General features: G+C 27.1%; 2 protein-coding genes across 5 annotated transcripts; one reads left to right on the top strand and one right to left on the bottom strand.

The window, feature by feature from the left end:
• Positions 1 to 64: 64 nt before the first annotated feature.
• On the top strand, positions 65 to 20,954 carry LOC126905234 (actin-histidine N-methyltransferase-like). Of its 4 annotated transcripts, none has more exons than XM_050684758.1 (10): positions 65 to 361; positions 1,223 to 1,378; positions 1,442 to 1,765; positions 1,842 to 2,039; positions 2,363 to 2,427; positions 2,661 to 2,719; positions 17,737 to 17,854; positions 18,787 to 19,114; positions 19,827 to 19,990; positions 20,412 to 20,954. In XM_050684758.1, exons 3-10 carry the CDS (start codon positions 1,450 to 1,452, stop codon positions 20,526 to 20,528), a joined length of 1,365 nt encoding a protein of 454 aa, XP_050540715.1. In that variant the 5' UTR covers positions 65 to 361; positions 1,223 to 1,378; positions 1,442 to 1,449; the 3' UTR covers positions 20,529 to 20,954. The 4 variants fall into 4 exon arrangements, 3 of the variants coding, with proteins under 3 accessions (XP_050540715.1, XP_050540714.1, XP_050540716.1); XR_007703901.1 differs by lacking the exon at positions 1,223 to 1,378 and having other exon boundaries at positions 66 to 361; positions 20,412 to 20,606; positions 20,674 to 20,954; XM_050684757.1 differs by lacking the exon at positions 1,223 to 1,378 and having other exon boundaries at positions 66 to 361.
• Positions 5,322 to 17,152, bottom strand: LOC126905230 (uncharacterized). Its single transcript, XM_050684752.1, has 3 exons — positions 16,931 to 17,152; positions 7,708 to 7,846; positions 5,322 to 7,646 (listed from the first exon to the last, which is right to left on the bottom strand). Exons 2-3 carry the CDS (start codon positions 7,840 to 7,842, stop codon positions 5,514 to 5,516), a joined length of 2,268 nt encoding a protein of 755 aa, XP_050540709.1. The 5' UTR covers positions 7,843 to 7,846; positions 16,931 to 17,152; the 3' UTR covers positions 5,322 to 5,513.
• Positions 20,955 to 21,542: the final 588 nt, after the last annotated feature.

Genomic DNA, 21,542 nt, shown 5'->3' with positions numbered 1-21,542 from the left:
TTATAATAATACTTTATAAATTATAAAGATTACATGTTATCATATTTTTACCGGAATTAAAAACATTAACAAAAATGAATCTTTAATACATATTTTAATTATTAGAAGTATAATATCTATCTGACATTTGAAATTTAACTAATAGTTAATTTATTAATTAGTTATTTGTATGGTATTTACATATATCAATTTTAAATTAGATTTTTAATGATAACTAAATTTTAAACAAATTAATAGAAAATAAAACAGTTGAATCTAAAAATGAATAAAAAGAAATACAAGAAAGATAGTGAAGTTAAACATTTGATGTTGAATGATGACAAGGAAGCTATTTTGAAACTGATAGATGAATTATTAGATGGTTTGTTACTCAATGACTTATTTATGGGGTACAGGGAGAAATTTCTGAGAAAGATTATGAATGCATTTGTTTAAATTTAAAGGATATGAATTTAGAAAGTTCTAAGTCAACCATAAGTTATATCATGTGTGGTGGTTTCAAACAAATCAAGTGTTCATATACACAAAAACGACCTTGAGATAATTTTTTTTACTCAAATTTCTCTAATAATTACACTATTGCTCTATTAATAGAGCAATAATATTTTTAATATTATTTTTATTTAAATATTTTTAATTAAATAAAATATTTTGATGTTTATTTTTTTTAGATTTCATAACAATTTTTTTCTTATTGGTGTGATTTTGCTAAAAAAAATATGTAATGACATAAACATCTGTGCCTTATTTATTAGTTATAAATATAATAGATACCTATTGTACTACTTATTGGGAACAAAAATTATTATTGAAAATTATAAATAGCTTACCTAGCTCAGTTAGTAATATGTTGTGCTTTGGTTTTGGTACTGGGGTTTGTTTCATTGCACTGGGCTATGTGAGTTTTCTGTCCATATGCATATATGAATTATGATAAAATTAATTACATATTGTTAAAAATAATTAAATTGTAACTCTTAAGCAAAAGTATATTGTCAAGTATTCATTCTCTATAACATTATTTTTTGGGGTAAAATATCTCAAAAATATTTCTGTATTATTCATTATTTTATGATTTGATGTTAAAATATTAATCAACAGGGATATAAATTATATGTATTTGTAAATTTTATTAAGTTAATACGCACACTATCAGCCAGTATAAGTTTTTATTTATTGACGTAAAAACTTAATTAGTAATATGTATTTTCTGATGTTACAGTTTTGGTTGAGCAATTAGAGGGGTTAATTACTCTTAAAATTAAAAATATTTCTGCATTACTATATAATTGTACGACAAATTTCATATGCTTCAAAGTAGTTTATACAAAATATATAAACACATATAATTCACAGCCCTTTTAACCAAATTATTTAGGTATACCTTTTTAATACAAACATTATAATTAATATTAATTTTTATTAATTATTTCTTTAATAGCTACTAGCATGATGTCAAATTCTCCATCATTCAAAGAACAATGGGCACTTCACTTAGTAATTGTAGATTTACTATCTAAAATTAATCAATTAGAAGTGAACTTAAAATTAAAGCCTTTATCTGAGAGGAATGACTCATCAATTGAAAAGTTAACTAAATGGGCAACAAAATATGGTGCTGTATTAAATGGTGTCGAAGTCCAACTGCTTAATGAGGGTGTTTATGGAATGAAAGCTAAACAAGGTCTTAAAACTGGAGATAGCATAGTGATAGTACCTAAGTCATTAATGATTACTGAAGAAAATATAACTTCTTCCCCATTAAGTTAGTTTAAGTATTTAGTTACTTTTTTATTTTTACTAAAATTAATTATGACTAATAAACCATTCTATATTATTAGGAAAATTGCATGCTCAAGATATGATGTTACGCAATATGCCCAATGTTGCTTTAGCGATATTTATATTAGTAGAATTATTACGTAATGATAAAAAAAGTTTTTGGTATCCTTATTTAAGTACTTTACCAGAATCATATTCAACTCCTGTTTATTTTGATGTACCTGATCTTGAAGCATTAAAGGGATCACCAACTTTTGGTATTATGTTATTTATTAAATCATGTTGCATTAAAATATTTTTTTTGTAGAATTTTCATAAAAATTATTTTAAATGAAAGTTAGTATAAAATTTTTTATTCATTTTATAAAAATGTTTACACTACTGCATGATATATACTTTTAAAGTAATAATTTCAAAACACCAATAAAACTTTTATTTAGTAACTACTCTTATAACAAAAATATTTTTATTTATTTCAGATTTAAATAAACTATTTTTAAACAATAAATTAAATTCTTATCAAATTCGAGATTTCATTAAATTGTCTACTAATTTATTTAATTAAATTTTTTCCTTATAGAATCTGCATTGAAGCTTAATAGAAATATAGCACGCCAATATGCATATTTCAAAAAACTTTTTCAGGTAAAATAAAAATGTTTCTATAATTTTCAAATTTTTTAAATAATGTATATAAAATTATGAATTAAATATATGCATAAATATTTAATTATGAATAAAAAAAAGTTATATTATAGTATAGTTATTTGCAATTAAAATTCTTTGTATACTAAAATACCTTTACTTTTACTAAATAATTAAAAATCTTATTTGAGTACATTTTAATTAAAATTAAATAACATATTTTTTTTTTGTAGTTATCCAATGATCCAGCTAGTATAATTTTGAAAGAGTCATTTACTTATGAATACTACAGGTAAATAAACAAAAATAAAAGATTACATGTATTTTCTAATAATAGTTAATGATAATTGTATATTATTATTATTCATTTGTAATGATGTTGTAGAGTAGTATTTGAAAAAATTGTGTTTTTGAACACATATTCATGTGGTCACATTCATATTTTTTTTAATGAACATCACACGAATTTCAATGGTTTTTTTCAAATAAAATGTAAACATGAATGAAATTCACATTTTTCATAAATTTGAATATTCTTCTGGCTGTTAACACAATTAACAATTATATTATAGTTTCTACAAACTCAAAATGGCAAAATGAAATTATATAAAACAAAAAAGTAATTAAATATATCCATTAAATGATGATAATATTGTATGGGCTAAAAGCTGTTATTTTGTATAGTCAGATGTTGATATAATCACTAATACTTCTAAAACTCAGGGTTATTAAAAAACATGTTTTTAAAAAAAACTAGGTTAAAACATAAGTAAACAGTTTAAAATGTCCTTTAAGACTTATATAAATTTTGAATTAATTTAAGTTATAAACATGTTTAAAATATAATAACCCTGCTAAATATATGAAGACAAGTAGAACAACATGCAATGCATTAAGTGTATTGTTTACTGGCTGAAACTTGTTCTAAATTACTCAATATCTTATGAGTGATTGAAATTATAGCGCAGTCTCTTTGTATATTTATAACTATTCTTTTTAATTGACAATGAGTTCAAGTAAAAAATGTGCACACTCTACTTTTAATTCTGATGAAAGAAATGAATATAATTATCTGGAAAATATGAAGTGTAAATAATAGATACACTATTTATGTATTTAATAACTAGAATGGGAATAATTAATTCTAAGGTAGGGTTGGGTTTAATAATGGGGAGTATTGGTTTATAGATCTTTCTAAAACAAAAATATTTACATAATGAATATATTTGGTTTTATTTAATTTGTATTTATTATTGACATCAAATACATTATATAAAATCTTTTTCTAGAAAGTATATATCATTTATATTAACTGTCACTACTATGAACTTGAGATTTTCTACTGTATGACCAGCTAATACTTCAGAAATACATAATGTTTTTATTTACAACTGCATTGAATCACAAGACATGAATTAAACATTAATTCCCAGAGAAAATCAGCTATCCCATGAAAACCATCAGTTTTTAATAATACCACAGGGTTTCTCATATCTTTAGACATGTAAACACTATATTGTTACTTAAGTGTGTTATATGACTTTTAAAGTTTTGATAATTAATGGTAAACTCTAGTAAACAAATAAAATAAAGTATATGTACTTCAGCATTTTTAGTGCTTATTATCAGTTCTATTTCAGTAGAATACTTATTATTATTAAAATTCAATGATACTTATAAAATAATAAATTAGTATTTCATTTATTTTCACCAAATACTCTATTTATAAATCAAATAAATAGATAACAGATGTATAGTTTTGAAGTTAAAATACTTTTTATAATAGAAATTTTTTTTTTTAAGTAAAATGAAATTTTGAAATTAATATTAAAATACAATATAATATAAAATAAATAAAAGTATTATGAAATACTCATATTCTTCATTAAAAATACATCTGAGATAGTATCCAGAATTTTCCTAAAACTTTGCAATAAATTCAAAGGTATTTCATTTGATGTAACCATTTTAATACAAGCAACAATAAGTCAATTTTTATTCAAATTAAGTTTGATGGAATGGAAGTTTAAGAAATGCTCAATGTACTCAGACTTATTTTTCTTATAAGAAAGACATATAAACTTCAAATAGAAACTCAAATTAGCAAAAAATGCAATTGTAATATTGGATACACAATGCATATCCAATATTACTATTTGATTTTACCCATCATATCTCATTTTATTTGGCAGTGACATTTTTGCATCTAAATTTTCTATTGTTTGCTTTCATTTATTTTTGGCTCGGATTAGATCTGCATATTGTGATGCGTAAACAAAAAGTTTTATTTTTGTATAGGATTTTTGTATATTTGTTAAGCCATTTTTGTTACAAAATCGGCAACTGTGAGTACCGATTCTTGATTCTAGATTTACATCTATAAAATTAAATCGGATAAAATCAATTACCTGTCAATTGAACCTGTTCATTTGACAATAAAATGAATTTGAGTGTGAATGAGTTCCTTTATCATACATTGGGTGTGCATATGAATGAGCTTAATTTTTTAGTGAACTTTCCAAACACTTCTGTAGAGCAGATACAATTATAATCCATTTTTTTCAATATTGATTTTATAGTTTGATTTGATAGCCTATTAGTAGTATTAAATGTTTTTATTTTGTTAATTTGTAAAATTGGACTATTGTTTTTACCGTATACCCTATCATTTTATTCTATATATATATATATATTATTATTATTATTAAGATTATTTGATAACTTAATAGTTACTAACCTATAAATAATAATAATAATATTTTAATATTATTATTTTATAATATATTTTTGTATTTATGGGTATAATTATTTAAAAATGTTTCTTACTATAATATTATTATTATTATTTATTATAATCTTAAATAATATTTCATGAAAAAAAATTTGATTCAACATATATGCTATAATATTTTATTAATTGAGAATAAATTAAAATAGATTTAACTATTTATTTATACGTAGTAATTCAATTGCACAGAAATGTTCATGAATAATTTGTATTGTGCAAGCCTATTTAATAATTTATAATTTAAAAGAAATGTATTTAGTATCTACAATGTGTGAATAAAACTTAAACAATAATATGGTCAGTCATAACGAAAAGTTCTCCTTAATGTTCTCCATAGGTAATATTGACGGTTTGCTGCTACACGATCATCAATGCGACTACCATATCCATCGTAATATTGATTGTGATAATTTTTGTCCATCACAGGACTAGTGCTACGGGCACTAGACCGAAGTTCTGGATCTGGATGAATATTATGTTTACAGTATACCGAGTTCTTTCTCATTACTCTCTTTTTTTGTCTCATACGACATGAAACTAGCAATACGAAAAATCCTAAAACTGCTATGGCCAGTATTGCAGCACTGGCTATTATAGCAGACTTAACAGCTACAGGCAATTTTCTCATTTCAAAACGCTTATATACTAAATCTTCTTCATTAATTTCCTTGTCATCGTCAATTTTATATTTATCAATATGATTGGTATCTTGTATAAATAATACTTGTGAAGGTATTGTAGGCGTTATGAATGGTGATCTCGTCGAAAAAACTGGCAGACTTTCAAATATACGTGGTTCTCTATCCACAGTTTCCATTATAGTTCGAGACCTAGGACTTTTCAAAGTAACTCCATTAGATGAGGATATAAACGTCGTAGTTGTTGGCAAATCTATCTTCATGTGTTGTTCGAAATTTCTCTTATCTTCGTTATTGTGTTGAAATATAATTTCTGACTGATTACTATCCATCAGTTTATCTAATTCCATCACTTCTTCGTTTAAAATTTTGTCTTTTCCTCGCTCTTCTTTAGATATGGTCACGTAACGATCAGTTGTTTTAGTTTGTTGTGATGAAATTGATTTATCGACAAAAATTTGAGTATTGCTTAATCCTATGATATTTCGATCTTTTTGTGCCAAACGTTTCGTTTCAATTAAATAATCAGTAAAGTTTTTTGTATTTTCTAATAACTTTGGGTTATATGAAGATGGTTCGTCTCCTGAGGTTGTCGTCTCATTAACTTCCAATAGTTCTTGATGTCTTTGACTAGATCCTCGCTCTCTGTGCTGTAATAGTTGTTCTAATGACATGTTTCTTAAATTTAGTATGTTAGATAATAACAAGGACCCGGTCTTAGTTTTTAGCAAAGTAAGGATTTCGTCCTTGACTTTTGGGATGCTATCTGATTTAAACGTTAATTCTTCAACTTGGTATTTAGGCTGTTCACTTATCATTTTTGACAACGCTTCGTCATCGAATTGGTATTCATCTGAAGAAGGTGTAGTTTCTTTGATAGTCTTTTGTTCATTTGATAATTTTTTAAAACCTGGAGGAAGTAAAGACAGAGGAACATCTTCTTTAATTATTAAAACACTTGGTTTTGGAGTTGTTGTTGTAGTGAACGGCGTTGTAAAAGCCGTAGTAACTTCTTCGGAAGCGTTATTTTGTGGTCTTAGGCGTCGCCTTAACACTGCTGAAGTAAGTGGTAAATTACCGCTGACCGGTCTTTTATGTACCACTACCATATCTGCACGGGTTGAATTTGGTTTCTTTGAATCTTTTATAGTTGTTTCTTTACTTGTTTCTTCCACATAGTTTTGTTGTACTGTTGGTGAAAAAGTTGTAATTCTAGGTGTTGTTGTTATTGTAAATTTAAGTGTTGTAGACGACGGGTTTTCTATTGTAGTGGACTTCAAAGGTTTCCATTTTGTTTCTTCTGTTGTTGTTACAGGGTCCCAATTAGTGTTTACGATCTCTCCATCATCATTCGTAGTATTAATTGGTCTTCTTATTGGGACTTTTCTGCGCGGTAAAATGTTCTCTCCATCTAACTCATCGTACACTGGTCTCCTATTAATCGGCCGCCTTCGTCTCTTCATTGGTCGTTTTCTAACGTATACACCATCCGCATAATCTTCTTCGGACGTTTCTTTGTGTTGTGGCGTTGCTATCGTTTCTACAGTAGCATCTTGTTGTTCTTCATACATGTGTGTTGATGTCCTAGGTCGCTTACGTCGACGTCGACGCCTACGGCGGGTTTTTCTTATTGGAACATGGAGTTCAGCATCACCATCTTCGCTAGTTCGTTCTTGATTGCCTGGAAATGGCACATGACTTTCTACAATATCAGAAGAAGCTTCATCGATGCCGGTTTCTTCCATATCATCTTCTTCGCCAACGTTGGCTTCTGAATCAATCTGTGTTAGATCCTAAACAATAAAAAGTTATGAAATTAGCTGATACTTTTACTACATTTTAATAAATACTCACGCTAATTTCTGTTTCATCGTTGCTCTGTGAGGAATCGCGCTGTTTAAAAACATGTTCTCTTTCATCACATTTTGTAGTGGAGATCAGTTGAACTACCACAATATAACCCAGCAGTGTCCATAAAAGAATTTTCATTTTACTAAAAAAAAAAGAACAATAATCTCATTATCACTGTTTCTTCTTTATAGGGTTTAAATTTGAAATTCATTTTCGTGACTACATATTTGCTTGAAATAAATTTCATTTTAATTATTATAAAGTAATACTGATTTGAGTAATGCGACGTGATTACATTATGATCTTTAGTCATAGTACAATACGATATAAGGTACGCTTCAGCGCGTGTCAAGTAATAGCTAACAAAAATGATTGATGGTCAGCTCCGAGTGATGACTACGCGCGAACTTGAGCATACTTTCTCTGTGCAAGTCGTGTGCGCGATCCAAATGAAAACCGCATGAAAACAAAATGAAATTTATCTAGCTACTCAACTATATCATCAAAGTGTGTTTACTGAGCGAGACATATTATTTTAAAGTTTATGGTCATTGATGATGCCATTGAACCGAATGGTGTCTGCGACGTAATGTAAAAATATTATCACGTTACGATTATAGAATATTGCGGTTTCTTATAAAATGTGATTGACTTGTAGTGACCTATACAAATTATTCACCGAAAACACTTAATTTTTTCAATTTCCCGTAAGAAGTTAGCACCTGAGTTTTTATTGAATTTATTTTATCGTTTAGAAGTGAAACTTATACACCTCCATAAAAGTGATGATAATCTAAAACACCTGGTTCAAAACGTTTTATCGTTAAGATTTTCAAGTGACAACTATACAGTTTTCACGGTAAATTTAGTCAGATTTCAAAGCGCAAGTGACATCTACTCTTACATTTAAAAAATGTATAATGGAAGATCAATAGTTGTGATTATTATTATCCTTTATTACGTGTTGCTTTTGTTGTTCTCATTTGTCAATAAAACTGTTTACCTGCAGTCATTTAAAGATTTCACTATTGTAAATAGAAATAGTTAAACTGTCATTTAAACTTATTTTTTTCAACTCATCTAAGGAATATCCGTATTAATTACTCTCGTTTTCGAAGATATGAATTGCTGTGTACTTAAATGATGATAATATTTTATAGTAGTAGTGAATAGTCGTTGAAAGTTTAACTCTACTAAACAATTACGAAATGTTTTTTTTTGTTATATTACAGAATGTTTTTTAATTTACGTAAATAGTATTTCATGTTGAGCGCTTAAAACGATTTGTTAAATTTTTATGTGTACGCCAAGTTGTCGCGGTCAAATTAAAACACGTGATACGTTTTGATATTTATATAACGATCGTTTAAATTATAATTGTTACCGGTTCAAATATATAACAGATGGAAAAAACAAGATCATACGTGATAGAATAATTCAATTACAAATTAAAATACAATGGAATATTAAGATAGAGCCGAAAGTGAAAGTCTAATGTCTGGACTATTAAGAGTATTAGACTATTACATTTAAAATGTACTTAACACTCTCAAGGAAATGGTCGATTTACCAGCTATTAAAATGCTCAATTGTTTTGTTTCCCTTTGCGTTGGGTTTGGTCCACAGTACTTTGCCAACGACTATCGTAAAACAATTGACATTATGCTAATATAAATTTTTTTTTTTGGCTCTCGTTATTTTTATTATTTGTTGTCATGAATGATAGAGTAGTATTATAAAGTTCATTTTGATGTTGGCTTATTAATTAAAACAATACACACATCAAAGAATATTAATCCGAACAAAAAATAGCATTCTGTAGAAAGTAATACATTTTTCGAGAAATAAATTGAAACCTTTTTTTATTTCAGATCCTGTTACTGATATCAAATAAAATTAAATAAAACACCAGGTGTTACAATTGGAATATGTTGATAAAACAAAAATTAATTAATTCATATTATTTTGTTGTTCATTGACTGAAAATGTTCTATATAAAAATCTATTGGTGTCTCTAAAAAAATGCTCCCGTCTAGTCAATATTTAACAATATTATTGTTTTTCCTACTTAGTGTTGTTTATGAATATACTAGTATGGAATTTCATTTTTATTTGATTTATAGGAATAACAAATAACTCACGTGTTCAATCACACGCATTTCTCGCAGGAGATTTCATTCTAGTTTCAGAGCATTGCGATAGATTATGTTTTTACTTTTATAAGCCACTGCATTATTAATGAACTAAGAGTCGTGTATAATTTTACACGACTAAAATTACTGTAGTCTAGCAATAGACTGGATAATTTGATTTAAATTAGACAATCGTGCTGCCTTATTTTCAACCTAATTTATTTACATTAATGAATTATCACTTGTGTTAATATACGTACTATAAAAATTTAACTACTGAGGCATTAAACTTTTTTTATTTTACAGATTTTACTAAAAAATAAATGATACTAAAAATTAATTATAATTATACGGATTTTAAAATTTTCGATTTCTTTATACTGAAGTTCAGATACAAGTTTAAATATCTAAAATTTAATCTTATTCATTTTCCTCGCCTTAATCCCAATTACTTGGGTCGAACAAAAAAATAAATATCTAAAATTTAATACGAATAGAAATAAAAAAATGTTCAATAGTAATTTGTTCTAGTTTTTATAAACAAAACTTGTAGTGACAAATACTCCCGAGTAAGAGAGAAAGCATATGAATTCCATCATTTTTATTAGATTATTATTACAGAGCCACGTCAATAAAATAAGAGAACCGGATCCTTAAATGGATTAATATTAATCTCGGTGTACTTAAAAACTACTTTCATCGACCGTTTAACGCATCTTCTGTTCAAATATTCCTATTTTAACCCATTTTTAAAGAAAACTTGTTAGAGCTATTGACACTATTTTTTTTATACTAAATGATACAACAAATACGTAGTCTACAAACATTATGTAAGATTTTTAATTAATGGGTACAGTTGTCTTTACTAACTCCAGAGTACGTATATCGTATTGTAAGTTTGTACTAACAATAAAATAAATCAAGAATATAACTTAATCACTTTAATGGACAGACCAAACATGAAACTTTTTCTTAAGATATTTGAAAACTTCAATTAAGATATAAACATATCAGTATCAAGTTTAAACTATAACTTCTAAATTAGGATAAAAACGTTTTACAACTAAATGTTAGTAAATCAATGCACAATCGTACTATTTGAGAAAAGGTAAAACCGGTTCAATGACTACTATTTTCCAACGTTTCTCGTCTTATTAGTTCTAAAGTACTTTACTTATTTTAACCAAGAAAAAACATATTAATTCTATTTGTTGCACCACATGATCCTAAACAACACATTTTCTTTATACTGTAATTTCAACACCTTCCTATGCTATTTTAGAGTACAACTATTCGTGAAATTCGTATACAAGATTTTTAATGATTGAAAACTACATTCGCTCATTGTTAAATTAAAATTTAAATTATTAAAAGCACTCGGTAAATGCTTCAGCAGATTTTAATAATGTATTTTGAAATCGTATTCGTTATTTTTTTAACAATCGCAGCGTAATGATTGTAATTATGTGGACCTCTTGTACATCATATTAATTTAGTACACATCGGTTTAACTCTTATTTGAGATACTGGCTTTTTTTAGACACTTTTATACTCGTGAGAACAAAATACTTTCAAGATCATTGTTTACGAATAGGTTACTAATCATTGGGATTTTTCAGTTAACACGAGTATAGACGTGGAAAGAAAGTGTATGTGTATGTTTTTGTTTTTTATCGCCCAGAGAATGTAGTCTAAAAAAGACTACAAGTAACATTAAGTAGTGTTAAGGTTTGCGAATAGTACAATAAAAGGTTTGTTAATCATCTCTACATGAAAAGAAATCCTAGTAAAATCGTAACAAAACATACTTGTCAAGTGCGGGTACCAATTTTTCCGTTTTGTGTACTTTACCGTCAAATCTAGAGAAAGTCACACTGGAAATGTCAATGTTTCACTTACTTAATGAGATAATATTGGGAAGTGATCACATTATAGATACGCGATGTATCAGCAGCGAATAGTTAGTTACGAAAAAAGTAATCGCGTAACGGTAGACTTGTTTAGGAACGTGATCAATTGTGTGTTAAGTTCATATTTATATACGTTATTATCATTAGATAATTAGCTCTGGATACAGGACCCTACAATTTTCCAAATTAACGCCTTTCTAAGGTAACGCGGTGTACAATTCTGTGGTCAGTTTTCAATTAGGTACCACACGCCAAGGTTTTATTTATTGTTTTTTTGTTGAGAAACTGTAAACGAGCACTGCGAATTAAAAGTTTTGGACCAGAAAACAACAAGGGCATAGGTCATTTTATTATAGACTTCACGGCGTGCTGGACCTCGCTCTCTTTTTAATTTCGGAATTATTGCCTAGCCTAACACAAACTTGAGTGACGTAGCTTCGAGCACATTTTTATTGCTAATCAGTGATCTATATCAGCCACAGCATAAATTATTATTATGCACATATTTTGTTTACTGTTTTATAACTTGTGGACTATGAGAAAGGAGACAATAAGCGCAAGTGTTTCGTGTGTTATATGTAATTATATGTTCTGTCTGAAATCTGAGTGTTCCTCCATTACGCGGTGTCGACTGCTTTGGGTAGTACATTAGTCAAAGATTACATCTCTTGTTATATATGTATTATTTATTTTGACATGATACTGTCTCTTATGGTTCAATAAATCACGCACTTGGTGAAATATTTTATGATTAGTTTTTATTTAACTTTCACCTTCTCGAGTTTATTGTTTATAAAATGTACAAATGAATTTACATGACATTATAGAGTAACTAAAAATATGATAGTACTAAACATGTAAACTGAATTGAAATATTTTGTATCTAACAAAAAAAAAAACACCGTCATACTTTTAATTCAATTAAACGTTATTTTTGTGTATTCAAAAAAATCTTTTTTCGAGTAACTTCGTTTTCAATGATTACGAATAATATTATCGAGTTATGGAATTACGACGAAGTGTGACTGCCTGTGTATGATCAATGTAGTACGATTTGTTAAAAAAATAAAGTAATATAAATATGTTTGAATATTTCTATTTTCCTGACAAGTAAATGATTGTCACGATATTACACTTTCTCGTTACCGAAATTGTGGTGTTATAATTCTGAACGTATTTTTAGGAAATACCGTGTGTATTTATTTTTGCATATAATTTAATGAAAAATCTGTCTTTGAAAAGCATTCATTTGTTTGTTGAAATTAGTGTTGCGTATACGCGCTTGTGAACAAACATGTTTTGTTGTCCTCGTGGGGTCTCGTGCGAACTATTTTTTTGTAATAAACAAAACTTGCGGTACAGTTACCAGCACACGTACGCGATGTTACTCAACAATCACAACACATGTGCACGCAGTTAATAATATATTAATTAAAGGTACATACAATTCCCTAGTATGTGAAAATGCTTAGGTTTTTATTCATTTTTTTTGGATTTTTTTCACTTTCACTCGGGTTTCCCTGAGAAATTTAAGTAAATTGTGAGCAACGAGTACTCAAACACTTAGCTCCTCGTATATTAATTTGAATTATATAGAATTCCGCTCATCTTTATTAACCGGTAGTGTGGGTGACGTAGTTGGTTAAGCGTTGGATATCCGCGTTGCTAAATGTTTCCAAATAAACGGATACACGCGTTATCACGTCCGCTTTTCCTCTGTTGCAGGTGTATTAAGTCTCACGTGGGAAACGTTAAAAATATACTACAGTCATTCTCATTATATACTATTTAAAACATAACGATTTTCATGACTTGCTCATTTTGTTTGGTTCCTATGCATAGAAAAGTAAACGTATTTCGCGTGTTGCCTGTGGTCTCATAATGATCGTGTCACATGATCCGATCATCTTGTCCTTGGTGCATGTGGGAAATTCAGCGATTGGCCGTGTCTCTTTTTAACGTTCTGTCGGTATTGAAGAAGTTTAAAAATAATGTCATCATGACAAATGCATTCAAAATAGAAAATTTGACCTCTTCAGATTATATGTTCATTTTGTAACTAAAAAGACCTTACGTAGATATAATGATTAATGTAACCATATGAACAACCATGAGATTTAACATTAATTATTCCACGAAGAATTTTTTTTTAAAAGTGAAATTAATACTAATTAAACTAATTATTTTCAAGTTTCATACAGTTTAATATGTCGAAGAACGGCAAAAAATGTAATTTTAATTAGAACACGTAGAAAGTAAAAAATAGTCGTATTTATTGTGTTTAATTCTTGTTATTACTTAGAACAAGATTTTAAGGATTTCTATCAAACTTTTTCGCTACCTTTTACGCTATTCATATCTAAATAAAATATTTTAAAGAGATTGAGTGATAGTGTTTATATTTAAATTTTTTTTTTATTTTTAATTTATAAAAAAAAAATCGTTGATGAATCAATTAAGAAAAATATTTGATTTTGGTTTATAAATTATTTAACGAGTTAAAAAAATTTATTGCTATTTAATTAAAAATATCATCTAGTTTATAAGAATCTACAAATTTTTCTAGTTAATTGATATTTTTTTAGTTATTTCATTAAATACTTATAGTAATGTCAAGTATAGTATTTGATTTGTTTGAACTTGCCATAAAAATCCATTTAAAACTTAAATGGAATAGTAATTTCCTAAATTAAAGACATTTTAAGTTGAAAATTTCCATGCTCTGTTTTAGTTTAATACATGAATAATGGATATTTTAACATGTTCGCTTACATTATACACTTACTAAGAATATTATTTAATGCTCCAGTGATTGGAGAATATTTGGAATGTTAGCTATTTTACAATACTAAAAAACTGTAGCATAAATTATGGACACCTTGTGGTTTTAGAAAGCATTCATTTGTGTGAGGATGTGTGCAAATTATATGTAATCTTATTCTAAACATGTGATTTAGGAAATGTGCACATAGATGATTTACAGTCTTTTAACCATAAGTATCAGTAACGTAATAGGTTTTTTGAACCTCACTACGTTTACAATTTTTTAAACTAACAGCGAGAATTGTATTTGTTTTCCACTCCATACAAAGAATTTAAGTTCATTGTATTCACTACGATCCTTTATTTTATAATTGGGTTTGATTTTTAATTTTAAACCAATGAAAATTTATTTTTTTATGTCAGTATTAAAAATCTTCTACTTTTCTTAAATCTAAAAATACTATTATTTTATTTGCATAAATTGTCTATGTTTTTGAATTTTTTGGCGGCGCATAATAAATAATAATTATCAGTGTTATAATTATTGCCAATTTGAAAAAAATATGTTTGCCGCATGAAATACAGAATAATTAATATCTAATTTACATAGTTCTATTAACATGATGAAAGTGTATAGAAAGTTAAAAAATACGTCAATACATATCATTTTTTTAAAATAATTTGCTTTATCCTATAAATAATAAATTTATGTGTTTGAAATGCCATCAGAACTTATGGTTCAAAATTAATCTTTTTTACCATTGAATCTACGGTTATTTAACGCGTTTGATTAATTTTTTCTCTACTCGCGTATTACGCTAATAGGAAGGCGTTCCTATCCTTTTTTTACAATAGTAAAGACTCATTTAAATTTTGACAAGTCATTCATTTTACATTTTCTTAACACTAAAGAACAACTGATTATCGAACCTGTGCAAATTTATACGTATAATTGGATATTTCAGTCTCAAAGCCTCTTTAGACAGTAATCAAAGGTTACATAGTAATATATTTTTTTAGAACGGTTTTTAAATCCTTGTATAATTATAAACACTAAAATGTTATTATTCAACTGAATCATTGCGATAGTGTTATACGAATTAATTGTGCAGCTCTCACAAGTGAGTAATTTCAATATGAAACGTGACTTAATCGTTCTTTATAATTTTGGGTAACTAAAAATCTACATTTCAAAATTGATTTATTTTTTGTGATATTTGTCACAAATAACTACCAAACTGAACTAATACATTACAATCTATTAGTCAAATAAACAATAATTATTGTTTTAACTTTTTGTTTTTACAGTATATCTTATTGTGTATCTATATATACAAAATCGTGGGTTTTATATTTTTTTATGTATTGTAACACTAGTTTAATTTTATCCTTCCAACATGAGTGATATCAGAAATCAGATATTGAATCTGATTTTGATGTGATACACTTTTGTTTCCATTTAAGTTAATTTAATACAAATTTTTACATTTTTTATATAAATTATGATTTGTTATATTTTTTGTAAGTAGATAATTTTAGAATTATCTAAAATGTAGGTGGATTAAGAGAAAGGTTAATCATAGTGGGTGTAAAATTCGTTTAAAATAATTGACAGCAAATACGAACCCCGAAGGCTTTTTTTAACAATTGGAAACCAAGAGTGAATTTTAATAGACATTTATTTTTATGTTAGCCTGAATATTATGTTTTCAAAACGTTTGAGTAGATAATAAAAAGAAGTATTACTCATTTATTTTAAAATTAAAAGGGATATTTAGTTAAAAAAAACATTTGGAATAAAAAGCCGATTAAAAAATAAATAAACTTACATTAATACTAAATGTCCCTTGTAAGGCATTGAAAAAGTATAAAATCAATCACTAAAAACTTAATAACAACCCATTATTCTTTTTAAAATTTTACTAAATACTGAATTTACACATTATCTACGGATGCTTCAATCCTAAAATACCAAACTAAAAAGGTTTAATGACACTTATTCGATTTTTATTTTCATTTAATAGTAATACTCTTTGTATTTAGTGGTTGAGTCGTCTTTAAGGCAAATCCAGTAGGTTCTAAGTCCTAGGACTCACACTTTTTTGTCAATAATATTTAGACATCGTGCATTATCTCTTATTAGTAATTTTAAGTCATTATCTTTTCCCTCAAAAACGCTGTTTAGGGTCCGTCTGCTCAAAACCTTGTTTAAATTTTGCATATTTATCAATTATTTACTAATTTACTAATTTTACTAATTTTACTAAATTAACTAAATTTTGATTATCATTCATAATGATTTAATATTCTAAAAAATGTTACAAATTAACTTTTTTGATGCTATCTGGGTAGGCTGTAAACAATAGGTATCTAGAAAAATGGTTATCTCATTAAAACATATTTATTGAAATTAAAACCTACTTTGAGCTTATATCCGTCTTGTTGGAGATTTTCGATTTGTAAACCACATATCATTAGTCACATATTAAAAAAAAAATTAACGTTCGATCAAAAAATCATTTGACACTAGATCATTTCGAGATTGTTTCGCACGAACTCGCATCTAAACACTGAGCACGAGACTAGTCGTCTTGTCCATACACGAGACACCGCAAATAACCTTTCACTGTATATCTGTCTCCGTAACAGCCTATTCCTTAGACTTGTCGACAGCTACACGATATATCCTCGAGCCCCTTCCGCTCTTTTTTACTATTCCACTGGCGGCGTGTTCCGGTCCTCGTGGGATGTCTATTCTTTCTTCTAATTAATAAAAACATCAGGCAGGTTTGTGGTCAACTATGGGCATTGTGCTATAGTTCGTGTTCCGCAATTTGTAGGGCAATGATTGTTTTCAACGATTCGTATTTTAAAGTAGGTAGGTGAACTAACAGTTATACAATATAATCGTACTGTTTTATAATAGTGTTGGTTGAAAAAAATCAATACACAACAGACTTGTCTTTGTGTTTTTCATAGGTAATGTGATTTTTTTTATGATAGTAAACTTTTAATTTAAAACACATAAATCATATTACTAATAATCTTTCGCGGAAGCATTCAATAAATAATAACTACGGCGAATCATTACAATTTCAATCTAAACATGGTTGTTAATTATGACATTATAAAAGACAACAATTGATACTACTTACCTAATTAATTATATTGGCACAATTGTTACAATTTAGATTTGTTCATTGTTACCATAATTACTATTTCTACAGGTGGGCCGTATCAACATTGATGTCTCGTCAAAATACCATCCCAAGTTCTGATAATTCTTCAGAGACTGTTAATGCGCTCATACCACTTTGGGATATGTTCAATCATCATAGTGGAAATGTAAGAATGAATTTAAAATTGTTATATAATTTTTACTGGTCGTGTGAATTGTTAATGTTAAGTATTTAAAAACAATATGCAGTGTATTCATACAAATTTTAATGTTAGAACTGCGCATAGATAACAACATTTTTTTGGGTTCCTCTATTAAAATTTTGAAATTATTAGTAAAAATCGACAAGCCAATCGACATTGTTGATGATATGGTTATGTTCTCTATTTGCTTATAAATAAAAATATTCTGACAAAAAGTTTAAGTACGAGGTATAAGTGAAGAATTTATATTTTTTAAACATTTATTTTAAAATTAATTTGTTATAAGTCGAAAATGCAATCCCTTTAAGTTTAAAAAAAAGTCTAAAGTATTTTTAAATTTAAATTTAAATTACATATGTATCAGCATGACCACATTATGTAATGCACTTAAAAAAAATTAAGATAATAATTAAATTTACTCAATAAGGGGTTATAAAGGTCTAATACAAAATCATGGGTGTCTTCGGGAGGGGGCCTGGTGATACAGCCTCTTTATGATGAAAATAAATGTACGGTAATGTATTTTTGACGGGATAGTAAATAAATGTCTAATGCATATGTCCCCAAAACGAAACTCTGAGAACGTCACTGTCCAATGTAAATATTATAAAAAAAAATTCCCTCCTGTAATCATTAGACAAATTTAGCGAACATCTTATAAAACAAAATACCACGTCCAAATTATTAAAACAAGTTTTTTTCCCAAGGTAACTGAGCTGGTGGTATATTATTTATCAATAGGTAACATTTTATACATTATAGAGCATTTCTCTTTATCCACATGATTTTTTGCGACATCGTTGTATCAATACGATCTAACTTTTACATTTGGGATTTGTTGTTTGAATGTATAGATGCAATCGTACCGATGATTATGACTATTATATTAATTTCAGTTGTCTACCGATTTCGTAAAGACAGATAATGTGTGCGTGTGCTATGCCGACCGAGATTATTCAGCTGACGAACAAGTATGTATTTTTTACGGTGTGCGAACAAACGCGGATTTTCTGGTGCACAATGGATTCGTATACACTGACAACGAGCACGACGCCTTGAAAATACGCTTAGGCGTGTCTAAGTCTGATCCATTGTACGGTCTCCGACTACAGTTGCTGCAGACCCTATCATTACCTGCTTTGGCCGAGTTTCCCCTGACAAACGGTTCTTGTCCTGTCGACGGCAAACTTTTGGCATTCGTGCGCATTTTTAATATGGACCAAAGTAAGAACCGCTTTTTTTGTCGTTCAAGTTATCAAGTGGTTGCGTAATTACCATCTGAACAAATTATTATTACTCAATTATAATTATAATTAGGATCAAGTCTCAATTTGATCGGACATTTTTTTTTTGCGCTAATTATTCTGATTATTGCCAAAGTAATTTTAATTTTGTACGAATTCAGATATTTTCTGTAGTATCATCTGATTTCTTAAAATATATTATGATATTCATTATGGGCGTTAGGTTGAACTTTCTACATTCATTACTCTTAGTGGTTGGGTTATTGTCAATTTTTAATCACTTCCGATATGTTTTGGTTTTGTTGTACCTATTGAGCCTACTGAATGGAAGATATCATTATTATTACTTACCGGTTAGGTTATTAATTTTACAAGTCAAAAAACATTCACTTCAATTTTCTAAAAAGAAAACTGGTAAACCTCTATATATTTTCATTGTTTTTACGTTCAATATCTTTAATTATTTTAAAAAATAATTTAGATTTAAAGTCGTGTTATAAAAAAAATATTTATAACTAATTAATTTTTATTTTGTAATTTCTATTTTATGATTGAACCTTTATTTATTTATTATTGATAATTACAGTAAAATAGTTTTACTTATAGCTTATATCTTTTGAAGAAAAACGAGTTTCCTATTTTTCCAGCTATTGTTGTCTAATTATTTGGTTACTTCCTTTTATACTTTTTAGAAACTCTGGAAGAATGGAATAAGTTTGAAGAAAAGCGATGTTTAGACTTAATGCTGATTGATGGATTAGGATCCTTAGACAAAGCTTTTGATATCAAATGCTGGCAGTTTTTTCAAGTTCGCTTGAGTTTATTGATGAAACAATATCCTCAAGTCGAATCCAAGGTTGGTAGATATTTTTATATCATAGTAAAAACATTTTGATCATCTTAAAAATATAATTATAATTATTTATTGCTATATGATTAAGAAATTGTTTTAGTAATTATAATTTTAATAAAATTAATTTATAAAAAACTTTCAACATAAGAAAAAAAAATCGTTTATTCGTTGATATTTGATATATAATCATGATTTTTTTACTTTATTTGATTGACTCAATTTTAAAGACTACTATAATTTACTAAAAAAATTTTTATTATAGCAGTTCTTGTATAAAATATTAAAATTATAGTAAAAATATTCGAAAGTCTAACATATGCTCATCATTAGTTTTTGATGTAGATATATAATCGTTTGTTTTATTATAATTTTGTCTATAAATATTTTTATAGTTTCATTATTTAAGTAAAATAATTTGTTTCAGAATAAACAACCATCAAAGTTCCAACAGCTTGCTTACACAATCATTGAGCTGGAAAAAAATATTCTAAAAAATACTTTAGAGTTTATTCAAAATCGTATTAGCGTGTTGAGCTCGTGAAGAATTTAGTTTTTCATTTTTATTCAAATCCTTGTGTGAATTAAATAAAAGTTTTGTTTGTCTTCATGCTATATTATTGTATGAAATTAAGTTTTGTCTTCGGCTCAGTTCGATGTATTATACTAACAAAAAACTTTGCTCACAGGCCTTTATAAGGTGGTCCAGATTTTTCTGAATGTAGCAGTTATTTAAAAAAAAAAATAACTCAAAATATAAATTGGATGAAAGAGTTTAGAGCATTCGATTCAGTCTTTGTACCTTGCCAGAATAAGTTGGAGCACCCGTATTGTATTATTTTTACTAACTGTTGATATGATAAAAATGTTAAACTTTTATTGATAGCAAATATTGATTATTAACCTAATTTTTAATACTTGTATAAACTATTTTTTTCAAATTTATTAAATTATTTACCCGTTCAGATAATTTCTATTTACTGTTTACATTTATAAAAAAATGTCTTGGAACATTGATATTCTTAAGGAAAATGTAGAAAAATTACAATCATAACTTTTTTATTCTACAAATTCTTTTGCTGGAATACTTTCTAATAATAAAAAGTAAATTATTGATTTATCTGTAAAATCATTCTCTGCCGTATATATTTTTAACATACATAATTTTATAATATAATAATATAATTATAATATTTTTTAATAACTTATTGATAATTATTTTTTTGTTGATATTTTAATTAATAAATTTAAAGAAATTAACACTATAATTTTAACTTTTTTTTGAAATTTAGTCTATCCTGACATTTTAATTACTGTCAAAAATAATATTAATGAATATAACACCATTAATTAGAATGTTTATTTTTGATCTATATGGTAAAAGATATTTTTGTACTATTTGTATAGCAAAATGTAATATTTATTTTGCAAAATATTCCTACTAAACAATAGTACTGTCGAAAATGTTTATCAAAACTATCAAACTGAATATTAGGGAAAATTTCGAGATGAAAGTGAATATATAACAATTATTGAAACAACATGAACATTTATTCTT

Source organism: Daktulosphaira vitifoliae, unplaced genomic scaffold (genome assembly GCF_025091365.1).
Source record: "Daktulosphaira vitifoliae isolate Bord-2020 unplaced genomic scaffold, ASM2509136v1 Scaffold_4, whole genome shotgun sequence".
Lineage (NCBI taxonomy): Eukaryota > Metazoa > Arthropoda > Insecta > Hemiptera > Phylloxeridae > Daktulosphaira > Daktulosphaira vitifoliae.
The sequence above is the reverse complement of the archived record's forward strand: the minus strand, read 5'-3'. Positions and strand labels throughout refer to the sequence as shown.

Excerpts from the sequence above, each read along its gene's own strand:
- LOC126905234 (XM_050684757.1), top strand. The coding sequence starts at position 262 with ATGAATAAAAAGAAATACAAGAAAGATAGTGAAGTTAAACATTTGATG. Across the intron at positions 1,766-1,841 it reads TATAACTTCTTCCCCATTAA|GAAAATTGCATGCTCAAGAT; the intron begins GTTAGTTTAAGT and ends CTATATTATTAG. Across the intron at positions 2,720-17,736 it reads TTTACTTATGAATACTACAG|GTGGGCCGTATCAACATTGA; the intron begins GTAAATAAACAA and ends CTATTTCTACAG.
- LOC126905230 (XM_050684752.1), bottom strand. The coding sequence starts at position 7,842 with ATGAAAATTCTTTTATGGACACTGCTGGGTTATATTGTGGTAGTTCAA. Across the intron at positions 7,647-7,707 it reads ACGATGAAACAGAAATTAGC|GATCTAACACAGATTGATTC; the intron begins GTGAGTATTTAT and ends TTTATTGTTTAG.